Below are 17,757 nucleotides of genomic sequence, written 5' to 3' on the forward strand. Positions count from 1 at the left end.
AGAGAGAAAAAAACAAGTGAAAGGAGAGGCAGCACCTCCCTGAAAAAATTTTCCTGCCCTTCAAATAGACACGCCACCCCCCCACCCCCAACACTCCTTCATACCCTACCCCTCATTGCTCCCTGGGGGAGCGAGTGTGTGCTCCTGGGCTCTGCTTTCAGTTGGGTGACCGCTGGGATTCAGAAAGGAAGATCCATCTCAGTCTTCCAGAGCCCCTGCCCTACTGTGCCAAATACAAGACAGACAGACAGGAAAACTTTCCTTTTCAGACCCCACAGGTTGAATTTTCCCATCCAGTGCCAGTGTCCCCACCCCATCCCCTACGCTCTTACAGACTCCAGAAAAACAGATCCTCATCCAAGTGCCCATACATTGCCTTGGTCTTTCTCCCTTTATTTCCAGGGTAGTTGTATAGATGGGCCTGGGGAACGCAGCCAAGGGGCCACTGAAGACTGGCACCACCTAGCCTTGAGCTGACCCCGCAGAGGTCCAAGTGGCTCAAAATAACTCAGGTGTGACAAGCTGCCAGGGGCACACATCAAGTGATGGCCATCAAGAAAATTCCCATAGCTGTTGGCAACAATGCAGCTCTGGCACATGGGTGCATGCCAACCTGCAAGGAAGGATATTCACTAACTGGACCATCACCACTTGCAATTCCCAGGTTTGGAGAAACCGGGACCTGCCTTGAGGGTTAATAATTCTGCCGGGACAGATCCAAACGGTGGTCAGAGAAGGATCCCAAAGGCTCCAAAGTGGTTCCCTGAGTTCTGGGGCACGATGGGTGGAGATGGGGAAGAGCAGGCCGGGTCGCAGAGTTTGGGGTCAAGAGTCCCATCCTGGACAGTCCTGGGCCCCACCCCCAGGGTCCCCATTGCCTTGCCCCTGCCCCACCACTTTCAGCCGAGGAGTAGTTCGGAGCTCCATGGTGCCCTCCCTAGAGCGGCCGCCCCCTCGGGTCTCCCCGGAACCCTCAAAGAGTCGCGTGAGGAAGCGAGGGCCTGCCCGGGGCAGCAGAGTCCCGGCAGTGAAGACGTAGAGCACCGGGTTGACGCTGGAGCTGAAGAAAGCCAACGCCGTGGTTCCAGCTCTCGCCGCCTGGCCAGCCCCGCCGATCCTCGCCAGGGCGCCTTCCTGGGGAGCCAACGCCGCAACCGCCTGCAGAATGTTGACTGCGTGGTAGGGGGTCCAGAGCAAGCCGAAGGCGAGCACGATGGCGCTCACCAGGCGGCCCACCCGCCTCCCGTGCTGGCCGGCGCCCCAGCGGGCGCCCCGCAGCCGCGCCAGCGTCACGCTGTAGCAGCCCAGCACCAGCCCAAAGGGAAGCACGAAGGCGGTCAGAGTCTCCAGGCTCAGGTGGGCAGCGGCGTGGGTCGCGGAGGGGTGGCACAGCTGGCACACGCCGTCCCCCGACAGGTGGCGGTAGACAGCCGCCGGCGTGGCGAGCAGCAGAGCGGCCAACCAGACGGCCAGCAGCAAGCGGCGGGCCAGGGCCGGGCTGCGCAGCCGGGAGCTCAGGAAGGGGCGGGTGACAGCGAGGCAGCGCTGCAGGCTGAGCAGGCTGGTGAGCAGGACGCTGGCATACATGCTGAGCGCGCACACGTAGTACACCGCCTTGCAGCCCGCCGGGCCCAGCGGCCACGCCTGCCCCATCAGGAAAGCCACGAAGAGCGGTGTGAGCAGCAGCACCGCCCCGTCGGCCAGCGCCAGGTGCAGCACGAGAGTGGCGGCCAGGGGCCGCCCCTTTGCGGGCCGCCAACCAGCCAAGCTCCACACCACGAAGCCGTTTCCGGGCAGGCCCAACAGCGCTGCCAGCAGCAGGAAGGAGGAGCCGGTGGCCCGAGAGCCCTTCCAGCTCAGCAGCGTCTCGTTCCCAGGGGGACGGTAGCAGACGGACATCCTTCTGATCTGTAGGGGGCTGGAAAGGGCCATACAGGGCACTCAGGGGGTGGGGCAAAAGCCTCCTTGCAGCCTGCCTCTCCCGTCTGAGAATCTTGACTTCCCAAGGGCCCCAGACACAGCTCAAACATACTTCTTGGAATCCAGATCCCCTACTCCAAGTCCACTGACCTCCCCCATCCTGACTCCCACACTGTCACTTCCTCTACCTCCACCCCTCTCTCCCGGCCCCTCCTTTTCAGTCCAACTTCATCCTTAAGCCTCCTGGTGGGTTGGAAAAACAGTAAGCAGATCCACTTACCAGCCAGGAGGGAGCAGGTTGGGGGCTGGGGAAGCCACGAGGCAAAGCTGCAGTGGATGAGGCTGGATGAGGCGCCTACTCCTGCCTTGAGCCTGTCAGGTGTTAGAGGATGAGCTGAGAAGGGGAGGGGCAAGGTGGGGCTCATCTCAGGCCTTCCCCGAGGTCCCTCCCTCACTCCACTCCTTCCCATCACTGACTTGTCCAGGCCCGTCAGAGCCTGCCTCTCCAGGACAGGGATAAGCTGAAGGGGTGTCCATAAGATTCCTGAGCAGGTAATGCTGCTGCTGTTCCTGACCTGGTCCTGCTTCCACACTCTGCCCCCTCCAGCTCTGACCCCAGTTCCCAACCCTGCAGCTCTACTGTTTCCTGGCCTGCACTCAGCAAAGGGTGACACACCGCACTCCGCACTCCTGCAGCGGCCCCAACTTTGCCTGCTTCCAGACGACTCCTGGCCCTGCTGAGCCCCGCACCGCAGCCTCTCACCTGCCCTCTCTCGTCGCCTGCCTTGGGCCCTCCTCCCCTAGGCCTTCAGGGCTCTCACTAGGCCGTCAGTGACTGTTTCCAATAAAGCTTGGCACTCGGTTCTGGAGAGATGGGGGACATGTCGAAGTGCAAGGGGCTTATAATCTGATTGGGATCATAACCCATGGCCATGAAGAGGCCACACTACCTGGCTGTGGCAGGAGATGAGGCAAAAAAGAAAGGGTGAGGTGGTAGAGGCGTACTGAAAGAAGCCCTCCCTGGGTGGCAAGTCAGCCAAAGCTTGGAAATGAAGACATCCACGGGGACCCAGTAGACTGGGAGAGTTGAGGGAAGTGGACAGGCCCCTGCCCAGTCGACAGTCAGGACTGGAGGTTTTTTGGGAACAAGGACACCTGTGTTGTCTCAGTTTGGATTCCCCAAAGCAGAGGTTCAGGTGGGCAAGGTATCCTGTATTTGGGAGGTCAATTCAGGAATAAGAATGAGGGCACAGGGTAGAAGGGAGAGGAAAGCCATAGGAGTGGGATACTGAGGCCCTCCAGGCCTCAGAAACAGCCGCCACGATGTACCCAGAGTGCATTCCCGAGTCAGACCTTGCTGTTTATGCCCAGCTGCATTCTCCTTGTTGAGGGGTTGTCTGGCAGACGTTAACACACCTACACACTTGCAGCCTGGGCTTGTCCAGGGCTGAGTGAGCTCCCACAGCTACAGACAAGACTCCTAGGCAGGATAGAAGAGACTTGCACCCACATGAGTGTTCAGTCAGTGAGCCTGAGCTTCCACAAAACTGTCCATCAAAACTGTCTATGGCCACAGCTGAAATCATAGATCAGGAGTTTGGGCACCAAAAGGCAAAGTCCCGATGCCATTAAAGGATGCCCTCCTGCCCCTTTCATGTCTCCTTCATGCTCACTAAGTGACCAAAGGAGAGAAGGAGAGACAAAGGGTCTAATACAATTTGACTGAAGCCAGAGAAATACTGAGCCGGCTCTTCTCCTAGACCAAGGAGGAAGGAACAAGAGAGCAGGAAGGCCAGGGTCCCAGACAGGATTCTGGTGCTCCTGGAGCAGAATCCATCCTCGCCTCACCCTCCCAGGCTGCATACCTGACCACCTTTTCTCCCAGCCCTGCCCCATAGTCCACCCTCAGTCCAGCCTCCCTTTTCCTAAAGCTGCAGTTTGTGACTTTTTCAGTAGGTGGCAGCACGGAGAGCGCACATCTTACATAATGCAGCTTCTCACAGCTCCGGAGCCACACTGGCCCTAGAAATTTCTTTGGTACAAAGAAAACCACCAGATGACATTCCATCCTTGACCATAGTTCCTGTTTGCCCTCACAGCACAGTTTTGGTGGCTTTTGCTGGGTAACTCTGGGCCTCACTCTTTCTTCCACAGCCCCTCCCCCAGCTCCCTCCCCTCAGACTTTGCCCTTCTAGCCAGGTTGGTGGGCCAGAGTCCACTCTTGACTCATTCCCCACCTGACTGAGGCTGAGATTCCAGCTCTGTAACAGAAAACATACCATTTCAGCGCCAGCACCAAGGAAAAGCACCCAGCCCGGAACCCACTGAGAAAGGCAACTCCTATTCCTTCCCTCCATGGATTACCTCTCTGCCCTGAACCCCAGCAGCCTGCTCAGGTGATTTCTAACCCCTTCCTTCACCTTTCCCTCTGGTAGGGATAGGGCAACCAACACCATTCAGCATCTAGGAGGTTCCCTTCCCCTCCCCACCACTTCCCACATTGGGTTTGCCAGTTCCTGGGGTGCCTTCCCCCACCCCTCTTCTGTGGTGTCTTCCTCCATGGGTATTCTCATTCACAAACTGAGATCCCTCCTTCCCAGCCACTCCACCATGGTCCTCACTGTGCTCACAAAACCCTCACCCGTTTTATCTTTCTTCCCGACTACCGACTACCAGGTCGGTGTCCAATGTGAGCTCTGAGGTTGGCCGTAGGGTCTGGGCCTCAGCTCCGCAGCCCCGACCTTTCCGAGTCTGTGACCACAAGCGGACCAACCGCAAAGGCCTAACAGCTGCCACCTACCAGGAACTGCTAGACAAGGTGAGTGAGCCACAGCCTGGACTCCTATTTGGGGGTGTTGGGGGGGGCAGCCAAGGGGCTGGGGAAGAGTGGGCACACAGCGGGCACCCAAATGAGGAGCCAAAAGGCAGCCCCCCGAGGACTAGCAGCAGCCCAGTAACCTCTGCTGGCTTTTGGGTCAGATTTTTCTCAAAAAATGAGCTCTTATTAGGGTAGGGAAGGAGTAGGTAGAGCGAATTGGAAGACAGGAATCAGTGTGGAGTGGTAATTTGCATGACAAATCAAGTTCACATCTGGACCCTGCCCTTCTCCATGTCAAACCTTGGGAAGTTATTCAACTTTTCAACACTCACGCCCTAGGGTTTGTTGAAAGGAATAGAAAATAATGCATAGGAGTTGCCATAGCTACCTGATATATTGTGAGAACAAAAAAAGACTGAGTCATTACTACATAGTTCTGGAAGTTTCTGTGAGGTTGGGAGAGTTGAGTTGGGACTTTGGAAATAAAAAGGATGGACTTCAAGAGAACCTGACTAGCTTTTAATTCCAAACCAGTAGAAGCACTTGGAGAGGAGTAGGCGGCAACAATGTCATGGTGGGAGCCAACAGGAGAAAAGGTCAGTCCCTAGTGAACAGGGCTAGAGAACAGAGCTGGAGCCATCTGGAGAGATGGTAGTGTTAGGGTATCTAGCATCGTCTGGGGTTAAGCAATGGCTGCCCCATAACTGGCAACTGGCATGGAAAGGACACCAGATAAGCTCAGCCCTCACAGCTGGTTTCCTGTCTCCCGGCAGGCATCAGAGATTCTGGCCTTGAGCGGAGTGCCAGTCCTGGTGCTGGAGGAGGACGGGACCACTGTGGAAAGTGAGGACTTCTTTCAGCTGCTGGAGGATGACACATGCCTGATGGCGCTCGAGGCTGGACAGAGCTGGAGCTCCCCCAGGGTGAGGCTCATATTGGGGTTGTTAGAGGCCACCAATCTTTTCTCTCTCCTGAGCTTCTTCTCTAGCTTGACCCAGTTTGGGGGCAGAGGCCCTAGGGGAGGTGAGACTGTCCCAATGGACACCTTAGTCTCCCACAGCCCGGGCAGATTATCTGACCCAGTGCTGATGGGAAGGGGTGGTGGGTGTCCTGTATGACATTCCATTGCACTGATGGGGGTGCCCTACAGAGTGGGATGCTGTCATATGGCCTAGGCCGGGAGAAACCCAAGCACAGCAGGGACATCGCCCGCATCACCTTCGATGTATATAAGCAAAGCCCTCGAGACCTGTTTGGCAGCCTCAATGTTAAAGCCACCTTCTACGGGCTCTACTCCATGAGTTGTGACTTTCAAGGACTCAGCCTGAAAAAAGTACTCAGGTCAGACTTCCGTGTTCTATGTCCCCGTTTGCACAGTCAAGTTTCCCATTATTACTTCCTCTGCACTCCCCTAGCTCTCCCTGTGGAAAGAGGGTCTCCTCCTGGCTTCCACTACCCAGCTGACTTCGCCTCTGCCTTGCAGGGAGCTCCTTCGTTGGACCTCTGCCCTGCTGCAAGGCCTGGGCAACATGCTGCTGGGGGTCTCCTCCAGCATCCGCCACATAGTAGAGGGAGTTGAGCAATGGCAGTGGCAACGACAGCACCATCTCCATCATTACTGAGAAGGGGCTCTGAGCTTCTGCCCTAGTCTCATTCCAAGAAACACAGTGAGGACTGTGGAAGCATCAGGCTCGGGGACTAGTGGACAGTGCAGCCCGCCTGGAATGTGGGTCTCTAAGGTGTCCTGTGACTCCATCCCTAAGGGCCCCCATAGGATGCCTTAACCCCCAGCCTGTATCCTTTCCTGAGGATGCTGTCCCTTGCTACACATCTTACCAGCTTCCCACTTGCTATGAAAGGTGATATCTCCTGGCATCTTGATTCTACCCTGATTATTGCTACATTGATATTCTTTACAAAGCCTCCTGTCCACTTGTTTTACCAAGATCTGTTTCTTTGTAACCCCCTCAAACAACAGAAGCATTTTCAATAAAAATATAAAAATGTTTACTAGTTAAGACTTTTGACTGCAATTTAAATTAAGAAAAGGAACAAGAGAGAGACTCCCTTCCCTCTCCCCATCAACACCCAGTCCCATATCCAAAGGCTTCAGTCTTCAAGTATTGAGCTCAAAGCCCGCCTCCGCTTGGCCACTGCCCCCTGCTGCTGTTCCCAGGCTGCTCTTCGCTTCAGGAAGGTAGTCAGGGCCACATTTCGAGCCACATGGTGGCCAAAAGGGTCTCTTAGCAGCTCCTGGTTCCGCTCACCTGCAAAGGGAACCACTCACATTCAGAATCGCCATGTAGTCACCTGCCCAATGCGCAAAGAGACCACTTGGGATGAAGGCCCTCCATTTCCCTGGACACTGGGCCTGCCTTGGGATAGAGTTAATACTTTAATCTCCAAAGAGCAGAAGCAGCGGGGAGGGGTGGGACAGGGCTGCACAATTAGCAGAGGGGAAGGGGAGAGTAGACTGGCCAAGACCCTCTGGAAGTCTACCCCCCCTCCACCCAGCTATATGGAGTGAGGGAAGGGCAAGTCTGGGAAGGTCAAAGACAGTCACTGGCACTTACCCAATTCAGCAGCAATTTCTTTCCTGGTCCCCAAGGCTGCTCCACTCCAGATGGCATCGAGCACACGGCTGCCATGGCGACTACAGGCCAGAGCCACATACTGTCCCTGCATTGAGATAAGACAGTCAGGTCCCTGTAGGGCAGGCCACAGAAGTGTGTTGGGGTAGGTGTGGGGGTGCAACAGGGGGAATAGTTTCAGAAGATCAGTGTCTGAGCTGAAACAGTCAGGAACGACATAGCCCTCTTTCAGACACTGAAGGACAGTCCTGGGAGAAGCTCATTCTCTAAACAGATGATGACGAGGGAACAGAAGCCCGACGTCTAACCTTCAGCGTCTTCAACACGCGGCGGCACTGCTTGCGCGTCACAGAGGGGCTCGTCAGGACGGCATCAAGCACATGGGAACCCGCAGGGCTTTGGGCCAGAGTCAGAAGCTGTGGTCCTGTCAAGGCACTCAGACTTCGAAGCACAAGAACAGGAGCGGAGAAATGTAGCAGATGCTGCAGCAGTAGAGACCCAAGAACTGTCACTTCCCCCAGGGCCCTCTCTGCAGCCATCTCCACCTGGGAAGACAAGAGACGGGTTTAGGCAGCGGCCACATCCTTTTGGGTGAAGCCAGAGATCTCACCACTCTCACCTCAAGGGCGAGGGGTTTCCTGGCCCCTCAGGCTGGCTCTTGCCGACTCACCTGGTGCTCCGCAGGCAGGGCCCCCTCCTCCTCCTCCAGTCCATAGTATACTTCGTAAGCCGTCAAAGTGGCAAAGAGAGGCACACAGGCCACCTGCCGGGAGGAGGGCTCTGCACAGTGGAACGCCTGGAGGGGAGACAGGACGTGACAATTCCGAGAACTACTTTAACCCCGGCTTCCTAGATAGGGGAAAGAATTCCAAAGAGATGATAAAGCCTAACTATAAGAATATAAGGTCCACAGGGCAGAATCTCGCTGCCTTGTGGTATCCCCAGCGTCTATACACTTACCAGAGGCTGAACAAACCTTTACTCCCATGTAAACTTCTCTTAATTCTGGGAGGCAATGTTCATTCCAGGGCTATGAGATGGTTTGGGTCTCATTTTTCTCTATATCTGAGAACTCCCTGAGCATCTGGCCTCTTGGATCCAGAAATTAAAACACCATCGACTGCATACATCTTAGCAAGTGTAATTTGAGCCGAGGGCATAAATGGATTGCAGGTAACCCCCACTCACCTCCAACAACAGCTGCAGCACCTGTGCTTGGTGGGCCCCAACTCTGCGGCAGGCCCCTACCAGGGCAATGACGACTCCGGTGTGACCCTGGGCCAGCACAGCTTCCAGTGCCGGGCCCAGCTCCTCAAACATGGGGGACAGCTGCGGGGAGACAGGTATGAAGAATCTTTGGCATTCTGTGGGAACAGCTATTCAGAGAAATATTCCTGCCAAAAATAACTAAAACTGCTAGAGAAAACATAAAGCACTTGTTCTGGATAAAGTTCAGGATGAGAGAACGGTCTCAAGAGCTTTCACCTCACATGGGGAGGAGCTTTTGATTGGCCATATCTAAGGGCAAAGGAGTACTGGAATTAAACTTGCCTTTCCACACCCAACTCCTAACCTGGGCGGCCATAGGGAAGCATGCCTTGGGGCTAAGCAGCAAAGGAAAAGAGATGCTATGGCAACAGATCCAGCATGCAGAGGGACTCGGAGCAAAGAGTCTGCAACTCAAGCTGCCGTTGGTCTCCTGCTTGCACTGGCACTTGAGAGAATCCAAACAAATTCTTTCCTAAGAATGCATTTTTGGCCCTCCCTGGTGGCGCAGCGGGTTAAAGCACAGCACTGAGAATCTAAAGCCGCTTCCACATGAGTTCGATTCCCACCTGCCCCGGAGGTGACCACATGGCATGGCAGACCTCTCCTGACCTGCCCGCTGCTCCCTTCAGCAGTGTACTTCGTCGATCTGCCTGTTCTGTTCCCCGCTCTGTCTCCGGTGAAGCCTCTTACCACCCCTGAGCCTCTGGCCTGTACCCCAGTTCTGTATGCACAAATAAATAAATCTTTAAAAAAAAAAAAGAATGCATTTTTACCCTAAGCCCTGGGAACCCCCTAGGAATAAACCTGCAAGGGGGATGGCCACCATGCTGTCTGAGAGAGCACGGCAGGCACAGTAAGAGGTGGCCTAACGAACTAGACACAGCAGCGCTAGGACATATCCAGCCCAGGCCCCGCTCACCAGCTCAGGGGTAGTAACTGCATCCAGTAAACGCTGCAAAGGGAAGTTGGCAATAGAATGCGCAGCCAGGGTCTGCAACTGCCCTTGGAAGTGATCCTCAAAGAGGCTCTGGAGTTTCCGGGGCTCCAGCACCAGAAGAACCTGCTCCAGGAGTCTGGAGCTCGTCTGATCCCGCAAAAAGAGCAGTAGAGGGCTAGTGACAAGAAGATAATCAAGACATCTCATCTTGACTTCATCCAAAATAACTACCTTGTCCCATTTATTTCACACAGCCCATTAATCTTGGCTGATCCCGAGGCCCTGACCATACCTGCCATCTGCTGAGGAGTTGCGGCTACTCAGATAGCTAATCACAGCATTGCAGAGATGGGCACAAAACTGGGGCAGTTTTCTGCGTAAGATCTGCAAGGCCACTTGAAGGCAGAAACTGGAGATTTTGTCAGTGACAAATACTGTGTGGGGAAGACAGAAGTAACAAAAGTAGCTTTTCAAAAATCTGTACCACCTCAAACCTCAAGCAATAAGGTGCAAAGGTCCTACACAGAGTCTTTGTAGACCACATATGATGAGAAGTATAAGACCAATTTAAATAAGGACCTTATACAATGATAATCACCTCCAGAAAAGGAGACCCTGACCCCTCCTTCTATTTCCCTCCTTACCAGCAATGTTTTTCAGAAAGCAGGAACACAGATCCCGAAGACAATTCAAGAAGGTTTCAGGGACCTCAAAATCAGTTGGCTTACATTCCCGAACTAGGGCTTTTTGTGCTTCTAAGGGAAGATAAAGAACATGTATAGTGGGGAGATCACAAACTACCATCCAGGAGGGAGAGTTATTCCACAGATGAATAAATACTCAGCTTAGAATTGCAGAGCACAAACATGAGTGCCTCTTCCCATCTGGAACATTCAACTACGGCTAAATTCCTATCTTAATTTTGCTAAGATATGCCAACCAGCTCCCTCATGGTCAATAGGAGATCGTTCAAACTCCTTAGGCAAGAATTCAAGGTATTTCAAAACCAGGTTTCATTTAACAGTCAATCTTTATTTCCCAAGATGTAGGTGACTGTCTATGAATGCATCATGAACTCAATGTAGTAGGTCCCACTCGGCATGGAATTGATTCATGGAATTAAATAGAATAAAATAAAAAAGGGAAGAAAACATTTGAATGGGTTTCACATACTAAGAGTGTTTCTTCCCACACTTTTAAAACTTCCCAAAGCTAACATGTCTATAGACACACATACATATGTTGAATCATATTAAAAGAAAAAAAATTTCTTACAGTGAGCTGTAGTTAAGTTTGAAATCCATTGTTCAAATGAATCACCTTTTTCCCCTGCTCCTATTCTAATAGCTATTTACTACGCGTAATCTCAGCTTCCACCTCTGGCCTCTGTGCCCACTAATCTCTGGTCTAATAAACCGTGTCCTTATTTGTCAAGATCATGAAGAATCACTCTTCTGCTTACTCTCTCATTTTTTTAAGATTTACTTATTTATGCATTCAGAACTGGGGTACAGGCCAGAGGTGTCAGGGGTAAGAGGATTCAGCAGAGACAGAGTGGGGAGCAAAACAGGCAGATGTGGCCCTCCCTGGTAGTGCAGCGGGTTAAAGCACAGCACTAAGAAGCTTAGGCCACTTCCTCATGAGTTCGATCCCCGCCTGCCCCGGAGGAGATCCACATGGTGCAGCAGACCTCCCTTGACCCGCCCATTGCTCCCCTCAGCAGTGTACTTTGTCGATCTGCCTCTGGTGAATCCTCTCACCCTCCGCATCTCTGGCCTGTACCCCAGTTCTATATGAATAAATAAATCTTTAAAAACAAAACAAAACAAAACAAAACAGGCAGATGTATTGAAATACATTGCTGAGGGGAGGGTGGACCAGGAAAGGTCTGCCACACCATGTGGGTCACCTCCCTGGCTGGGGATAGAACTCATGCTGCAGTAGCTGTGATAGCTTCATAGTGCTGTGCTTTAACCTTTGCACCACGAGGGAGGGCCCCTTACTCCCTCATTCTAACCTTTTTTTTTTTTTTTTATTTTATTCTAACCATCTTAATCTCTCCTTTCCTCTAGGTCCACTTCCCTTTCTAGTAAGACTTACCAGATGACTGGGAGGCACGATGCCTGGCTCTTTCAGACTCCAGAAGAGTCCCTCCTAACACTTGCAGCAGAGTTCTGACCACGAAGCTGCCGTGTGTGTCTCCACAGTAGAAATGAAAATTATCACACACCTCAGAGGCTAGTCCCAGGACCAGCTCCTCCAGAGTATCCAAGGGACCATCCTTCCCTTCATCTTCCACCACTGTCTCCTCATCCTCTGCAGAGCTCCCCAGCAATCGAGGTAGCTGCAGCAAAGCACTTTGCAGTACATGGACCCCACATCGATGACAAGCTACCAAGCGCAACTTGGAACGCAGAGCAACCCATATTCGACACAGCGGTTTCTGAGGACTGAACCCCAACAGTTCCTGCAACATCTCACTGCCAGTCCTGTTTGTGGCCAAGGCTAGGGCCTGAGTCTCCACTTCCTTCAAAACATTGCGTACCATCAGCTCTGTTAAAACAAAAAAAAAAATATCTTAAAGAGACTGAGCAGGGGGCCCTCCCTGGTGGTGCAGCGAGTTAAAGCACAGCACTGAGAAGCTTAAGCCACTTCCGCATGAGTTCGATTCCCGCCTGCCCCAGAGGTGACCACATGGCGTGGCAGACCTCTCCTGACCCACCCGCTGCTCCCCTCAGCAGTGTACTTCATCAATCTGCCTGTTCTGCTCCCCACTCTGTCTCTGGTGAAGCCTCTCACCGCCCCTAAACCTCTGGCCGGTACCCCAGTTCTGTATGCACAAATAAATAAATCTTTGAAAAAAAAAAAAGAGACTGAGGTTATGCTCCATCAAGGGCGGGATGAGAAGAGGATCTGGTGAAAGTAAGTCCCCAAACACTGGGGACCCACGAAAACATCTTTATCTGCCCTGGACTGTATGCCTCCCCCAACCCCCACCCCCAATTCCTCCTTTAGTCCTATCCCGAAGATGTTCCCTACCTCTCTCTTCTCCGGTCTCTGGAGCTTCTTTCAGCGCCGAGAGTGCCCGGCGGAAATACCCCAAAGCTTCGGGGCTGAGGTGAGGGGGTGCATCCAGGGCCGCGTCTGAGCGTCCGTCTGGTGGCCGGGAGGGCTGCCGCTCGCGGCCTGGAGGTGGGCGCCCCGACACTTTGGCCCCTCGACCTCGCTTGCCGCCAGCTGGGAACCGACGCCCCGCCTTGTGGGGTGAGCGCGGATCCAGCCCCATGGGTTCCTGCGGCCCTCTCCGCCAGCAAACTCTCCCTCAGCCGCGCCAATAGGTCACGCAGGAAGCTGTGGGCCGGGTCCACGCCGACATACGCCGGCGTGTCTGGGCGCCGCGCGTGACGTCAGAGCTCCGCGACGGCCCCTAGCGGGGCGGGGTGGGTGTGTCGCCAGGCCGCCCCGCCTCCATTGCCAGTCGCGGCTGGGACCCTGAATCGACCCCGACCCGGTCACTCACTCTCTCGGTGATTTCCGCGTCGCCCGCTGAGCCCAGGCCACACTTGGGTTTGCACCCTAACTTCTCGCTCTGAGCCAGCCGTGGTCACTTCGTCCCGCCGCTGCGGACGGATTGACAGTTCTCCTTTCCGAGCTCTGCGAGGTAGGCGGCACAGGTGACTGGTAAGAAGCGCGAGCTTCCCTTAAGGCTTAGAGGCTCGGGGCTTCGCGCTCTCCCGTGACCACGCCAGGACCTCGAGCGCAGCCTGCCTGGGCCAGGTGAGGGACTAGAGCCCCAGAAAGCCCAGGACTCTGCGTGGACGCCTCTTCAAAAATCCCCTATCCAGTTAGCCCCGGAGTCCGGGCGAAAAGTTGTCCAACCCGGGACAGCCCCGCGCAACGTCCTTCTGCACTCTCTGGCCTCCACAAAAAGAGACAGACTTGACTTGGGACTTTGACTTGACTGTCCCCTCCGACGTCTTTCCCCTCAAAGCTGTCCAACCCTGGCTCCCTCTCCTACCTCTCTCGGGGCTTTCCCATCCACGCACACAATCTGCAGGCTTCCTTCAGAGCAAATCTTTGCTTCCACAGACTTTCCACGATCGCTTGTGAATAATGGCAGTCCCCATGAAGGGCCAGGTGTGCGTGGTGACTGGTGCTTCCAGGGGTATTGGCCGCGGTATCGCTTTGCAGCTCTGCGAAGCAGGGGCCACAGTTTATATCACTGGCCGCCATATGGACACGCTGCGAGCCACTGCTCAGGAGGTGAGTACTACTTGGGGACCTTTCCTGTTGGAAACTTCCTGAGGGAATCCTTCATTCCCTAATCCTTCACCTAAAACCATCGTATTCCTCCTCAAAATGTGAGAAGTTATTCCAAGTATGATAAATAAAACCCATAAGTAAATTCAGATCAGGTCAAAATTTTCCACCAAGAGAGATTTATGAAAAAAAACTTTGAAAGAGCTTCAGGGATTTTGAAATTGTAACTAAAGAACTGTGTGTGTATTCCTCTCATTGAATTGCACAATTTCATTTGACTTTTCTTCTGGGTTATAGTTTAATATTTGGGCACATTTGACTTGCTAGGTACTGGTTGAACCACTAGGGTTACCAAGCTTAGTGAGATATAACTGTTTTTAAATAGAGCCTCGCAGGAAGGTAGAGGCAGAAACTAATCATTTCCATGTGATGTGATTGTGGTAAGTGACATGGAAGAGGTATGCTCTGGAAGCACAGAGAAAGACATGAAGATACTCCTTGGAAAGCATTCTGAGAAGGTGGTTATTGGACTGAATCTTGAAAGGGAAGAGTTAGAGAAAGGACGATTGAGAAAACCAATCCATCAAGAGAGTTACACAGGCAGAGGGACAGTGGTGAAATAGTGTGAATAATATGAGAAAGAACGCCAACACATTAGAGTGCAGGGGAGGGGGAAGGTAAGCGGTAGGGAAGAGGCCAGAAAGGGTCTTAGAGTGGGTCTCAGAAGCCCCTGCTACAGAACTTTCTAGACTTTATTCTCTAAGAGATGGTGATTTAGTTGAAAGATTTGATCATTGCTGCTGGCTGAGATAGGAAGAATTACTTTCTTGAGGAAAGGTCAGGAGTTAAGAGTCAGGGACTCAAGAGGGCAGGACCCAGAGCAGAAATCTGGAGAAATGGGGGTTGTTTGTTGTTTTACATCTATGTATTTTTTTTTTAAATTGAAGTATACTTGACAGTGTTGTATTAGTTTCAGGTATACAACATGATTCAGTATTTCTGTATTTTGGGAAATGATCACCATAAAAAACTCTAGTTAGCCTTCATTACCTACATAGTTACAAAACGTTTCTTATGATGAGAACTCTTATATTTTACTTTCTTAGCAACTTTAAAATATACAATACAGTATTTTTAACTTTAGACCCCATGTTGCATTTTACATCTCCATGACTTGTTTTACAACTAGAAATTTGTACCTTTTGACAGTAGAAGGAGTGTTCTTGACTCAGGTACTGTTTCTTCTTCCTCAGTAGTTGGAGGATGAGGGCACATTTGTAGTGGATGAGACAGAACAGAAAGTAGAAATAGTTTATACCTGAGAGCTTTGAAGTCTCAGGCACCAGTCAGGAGCATTCTCAGAGAGAATAAGAAGACTGGGCTTTCGTAGGGGTTCCATGAGAGGGGTGAAGGTGAGAGATGAGGAAATGCTAAAAGATGCCCTTAGCTGGAAGGAATTGAACAGGATAAGGAAAAATATAGATCCTCATTTCTCAAAAGCAGCTCCCAGCAGAGTACAATGCCTTGAACATAGTAGGCCTCAGTAAATAATTGCAACTTTAAATCTGATCCCAATCCATGTGGTTCTCTAATTAATAAGGGGATCTCACTTTCCTGAAATTCCTCACTCAGCACCAGAGGGCAGTATTGCCTATGGTGTCCCCTCAACTGCAGGCTTTGATTCCTGTCATTTTGTTTTCTTGGCTCCCAAGCCAGGAGTTGATGGGAGTTGTGTTATTTCTAACACTTGTATATGACTATGATATCATATCCCTCCTAATTCTCCAGGCACAATCCCGAGGGGGCCGGTGTGTGCCCGTGGTGTGTGATTCAAGCCAGGAGAGTCAAGTGCAAAGCCTGTTTGAACAGGTCGATCGAGAACAGCATGGGCGTCTGGATGTGCTGGTCAACAACGCCTATGCTGGGGTCCAGGTACTCAGTGAACTTGGACCCCAGCTCCACACTTCTGACCTTTCCCTCTGACCCACCCCGCCCCCATCTTCATCCCCACTCATTTCCCTTCCATTATCCAGCCCTTCATCCCTCTTGCCTTCAGATCAGCCAACTTAGCTCCCTCCCTGTGCCTTCCAGCCTATCTTCGACAATTTTAAGAAGGCATTCTGGGAATGCCCTGCCTCCATGTGGGATGATATCAACAATGTTGGACTCAGGTGGGTGCTCCCCTTGCCTCACTTAGGTCTTCAGTGAAAGACCTGACCTTCTCATGCCCTCTGTTTTTCCTTGACCTCACCATCTCTTTCTTCTCCTTTCTGTCCCTCCTGTGTAAGTCACCTCTGGAGAAGTTCCATTCCATCCTGGGGAGTCTGTACCTGGGAACATCACTTTTGCCTTCTTTCCACCAGTAATTTTCAAATTGCCCTTGACCTTTCTCCTGTGTGTCTGCCCATTCAAATGTGTGACCCACAAGGAAGGCTCCTTCTCTCCATAATGCACACCACCCATTAATCAGTATTTCCAAAAATGGTTAGGGAAAGAAATTGTTTTGTTTTAGATCAAGAGAAGGTCAAGGAAAAGTGAGGGAGCCGGCCATCTTGCCTCCACGTGCCCACCCCAAGCCCACAGGCAAGGGCACTCCAGGTTACAGTTGGGACGGCAGGGCATTGTGGGGTTATGCTTGTATCTGGCACAGGACTGAGATGAAACATGGCATTTAGAGTTTGCCCAACCTGAACTACATCTGTTCCATCTCTATTTGTTATTGTTGGAACAATGGTACCCTCTCAGAAATTACACTCTGTGGATGTAATTAGACTCCCATGGGAGTAACCAAGAGGTTATCTGCAAATCTGTGATGTAAGCATCTAAGAATACCCGTGGCTTTAGTACTGGGACTCTAGTGGCAATCCCAAGGAAGCCATTTCCAAAGTAGAGAGAGGTGGTTAGCCCAGAGGCAAGGAAAGAAAACCCAGAGCTAGAAATCGGCAACACCCTTACCCTCAGCCCTCCACACCCCCATCTCTTGCTGTTCAGGGCTTACAGCCTGCAACGTAGAAACCAGAGCCAGTGTAGAAACTGATCCCTCATGAATTTGCTACTGAATTCTCCAATGTAAAAGTCACATCGTGGGCCTCTTGGAAGCCCACCCATACCACCTGTCACTTCCCATACACATTCATGTGACTTTCCTCCAGATGACCTCGGCTGGGCTTTCCTTTTGAGACTATAACTCCCTCTACTTGTTTTCATTTGGAGGGTGCTGTTTCCTACATAAAAGAAATTGTTTTCTGGTTACCAAGAATGTGTGTGTTGTTAAAAAAAGAAAAAAATACAGATGCCCAGGGCTGTAAGATCAATGATCAGCCATTAAAGGAGGAGAAATTCAGGGCCCTACCTGGTGACGCAATGGGTTAGGACACAGCACTGCAAGCTGACCACAGCCGCTTCAGTGCGAGTTCAATCCTGCCCCGGAGGTGACCCACATAGCATGCCACCCCTCAGCAGTGGACTTTGTCAATCTCCCTGTTCTGCTTCCCACTCTGTCTCTGGTGAAGCCTCTCACCGCCCCTGCACCTCTGGCCTGTACCCCAGTTCTATATGCATAAATAAATAAATCTTAAAAAAAAAACAAAAACGAGAAGAAATTCAAACTGGAGAAACTGCCAAACTAGATACTGACGTGGAGTTTCACCCCTAAAGGCACTGCTAGAGTGTTCCAAAGTGGTCACGACTGGAAGTACAGCACATAGGTCAATGTGGAGAAAGAGGTGCAGTTTCTGTGGTTTAGCTACCCCATGAGCTTGTCACACACTGGTGTTCTTACAAGGGCCTCTGAGATGAGCAGCTGCGCAAGAGCCATTGAAGAGAACGTGTGCAGGGTGCACTCTGTGTTCTGACCTTGACTTTTTCCTGGTGTGCTCAGTCCTCTCATGTCCTAATTGAGAATGAACACCCTGTACAAGATGACTTAAAAAATAATAATAACAATTGAGATGAAAAAAAAA

At 52.0% G+C, this 17,757-nt stretch overlaps 4 protein-coding genes across 5 annotated transcripts in view; 2 read left to right on the forward strand and 2 right to left on the reverse strand.

Moving 5' to 3' along the window:
- Window positions 1-767: 767 nt before the first annotated feature.
- LTB4R2 (leukotriene B4 receptor 2) lies at window positions 768-1,956 on the reverse strand. The gene has a single exon (XM_004694596.2). The coding sequence runs from the start codon at window positions 1,930-1,932 to the stop codon at window positions 826-828; it is 1,107 nt and encodes a 368-aa protein (XP_004694653.1). The 5' UTR covers window positions 1,933-1,956; the 3' UTR covers window positions 768-825.
- A 2,316-nt stretch (window positions 1,957-4,272) lies between these two features.
- Window positions 4,273-6,360, forward strand: CIDEB (cell death-inducing DFFA-like effector b). The gene is made up of 5 exons (XM_004694521.2): window positions 4,273-4,316; window positions 4,597-4,738; window positions 5,512-5,661; window positions 5,889-6,079; window positions 6,222-6,360. The coding sequence occupies exons 1-5, from the start codon at window positions 4,276-4,278 to the stop codon at window positions 6,358-6,360; spliced, it is 663 nt and encodes a 220-aa protein (XP_004694578.1). The 5' UTR covers window positions 4,273-4,275.
- A 393-nt stretch (window positions 6,361-6,753) lies between these two features.
- NOP9 (NOP9 nucleolar protein) lies at window positions 6,754-12,882 on the reverse strand. 2 transcript variants are annotated; one of them, XM_004694597.2, is made up of 10 exons: window positions 12,575-12,882; window positions 11,636-12,088; window positions 10,180-10,290; window positions 9,828-9,969; window positions 9,518-9,710; window positions 8,518-8,658; window positions 8,000-8,125; window positions 7,638-7,874; window positions 7,312-7,417; window positions 6,754-7,005 (listed from the first exon to the last, which is right to left on the reverse strand). In XM_004694597.2, exons 1-10 carry the CDS (start codon window positions 12,819-12,821, stop codon window positions 6,848-6,850), a joined length of 1,914 nt encoding a protein of 637 aa, XP_004694654.1. In that variant the 5' UTR covers window positions 12,822-12,882; the 3' UTR covers window positions 6,754-6,847. The 2 variants fall into 2 exon arrangements, with proteins under 2 accessions (XP_004694654.1, XP_012589421.1); XM_012733967.1 differs by lacking the exon at window positions 11,636-12,088.
- A 94-nt stretch (window positions 12,883-12,976) lies between these two features.
- The window catches only part of DHRS1 (dehydrogenase/reductase (SDR family) member 1), a 9,373-nt gene continuing 4,592 nt past the window's right edge, over window positions 12,977-17,757 (forward strand). Inside the window, exons 1-4 of the mRNA XM_004694598.2 lie at window positions 12,977-13,196; window positions 13,625-13,798; window positions 15,584-15,727; window positions 15,887-15,966. Coding sequence (XP_004694655.1) covers window positions 13,649-13,798; window positions 15,584-15,727; window positions 15,887-15,966 — 374 coding nt within the window. The 5' untranslated portion in view covers window positions 12,977-13,196; window positions 13,625-13,648. The remainder of the gene's footprint in view (window positions 13,197-13,624; window positions 13,799-15,583; window positions 15,728-15,886; window positions 15,967-17,757) is intronic.

Source organism: Condylura cristata, unplaced genomic scaffold (genome assembly GCF_000260355.1).
Source record: "Condylura cristata isolate star-nosed mole 26May11 unplaced genomic scaffold, ConCri1.0 scaffold00045, whole genome shotgun sequence".
NCBI classification, from domain to species: domain Eukaryota; kingdom Metazoa; phylum Chordata; class Mammalia; order Eulipotyphla; family Talpidae; genus Condylura; species Condylura cristata.

What these genes read in the sequence shown, in the direction of transcription:
- LTB4R2 (XM_004694596.2), bottom strand. Translation starts at nt 1,932, where the DNA reads ATGGCCCTTTCCAGCCCCCTACAGATCAGAAGGATGTCCGTCTGCTAC.
- CIDEB (XM_004694521.2), top strand. Translation starts at nt 4,276, where the DNA reads ATGGATTACCTCTCTGCCCTGAACCCCAGCAGCCTGCTCAG. An exon ending in AACCCCAGCAGCCTGCTCAG is followed by an intron (nt 4,317 to 4,596) that starts GTGATTTCTAAC and finishes ACCGACTACCAG; the next exon opens with GTCGGTGTCCAATGTGAGCT. An exon ending in AGAGCTGGAGCTCCCCCAGG is followed by an intron (nt 5,662 to 5,888) that starts GTGAGGCTCATA and finishes GGTGCCCTACAG; the next exon opens with AGTGGGATGCTGTCATATGG.
- NOP9 (XM_004694597.2), bottom strand. Translation starts at nt 12,821, where the DNA reads ATGGGGCTGGATCCGCGCTCACCCCACAAGGCGGGGCGTCGGTTCCCA. An exon ending in CAGTTACTACCCCTGAGCTG is followed by an intron (nt 8,659 to 9,517) that starts GTGAGCGGGGCC and finishes GTCTCCCCGCAG; the next exon opens with CTGTCCCCCATGTTTGAGGA. An exon ending in TGCTGCAGCTGTTGTTGGAG is followed by an intron (nt 8,126 to 8,517) that starts GTGAGTGGGGGT and finishes TCTCCCCTCCAG; the next exon opens with GCGTTCCACTGTGCAGAGCC.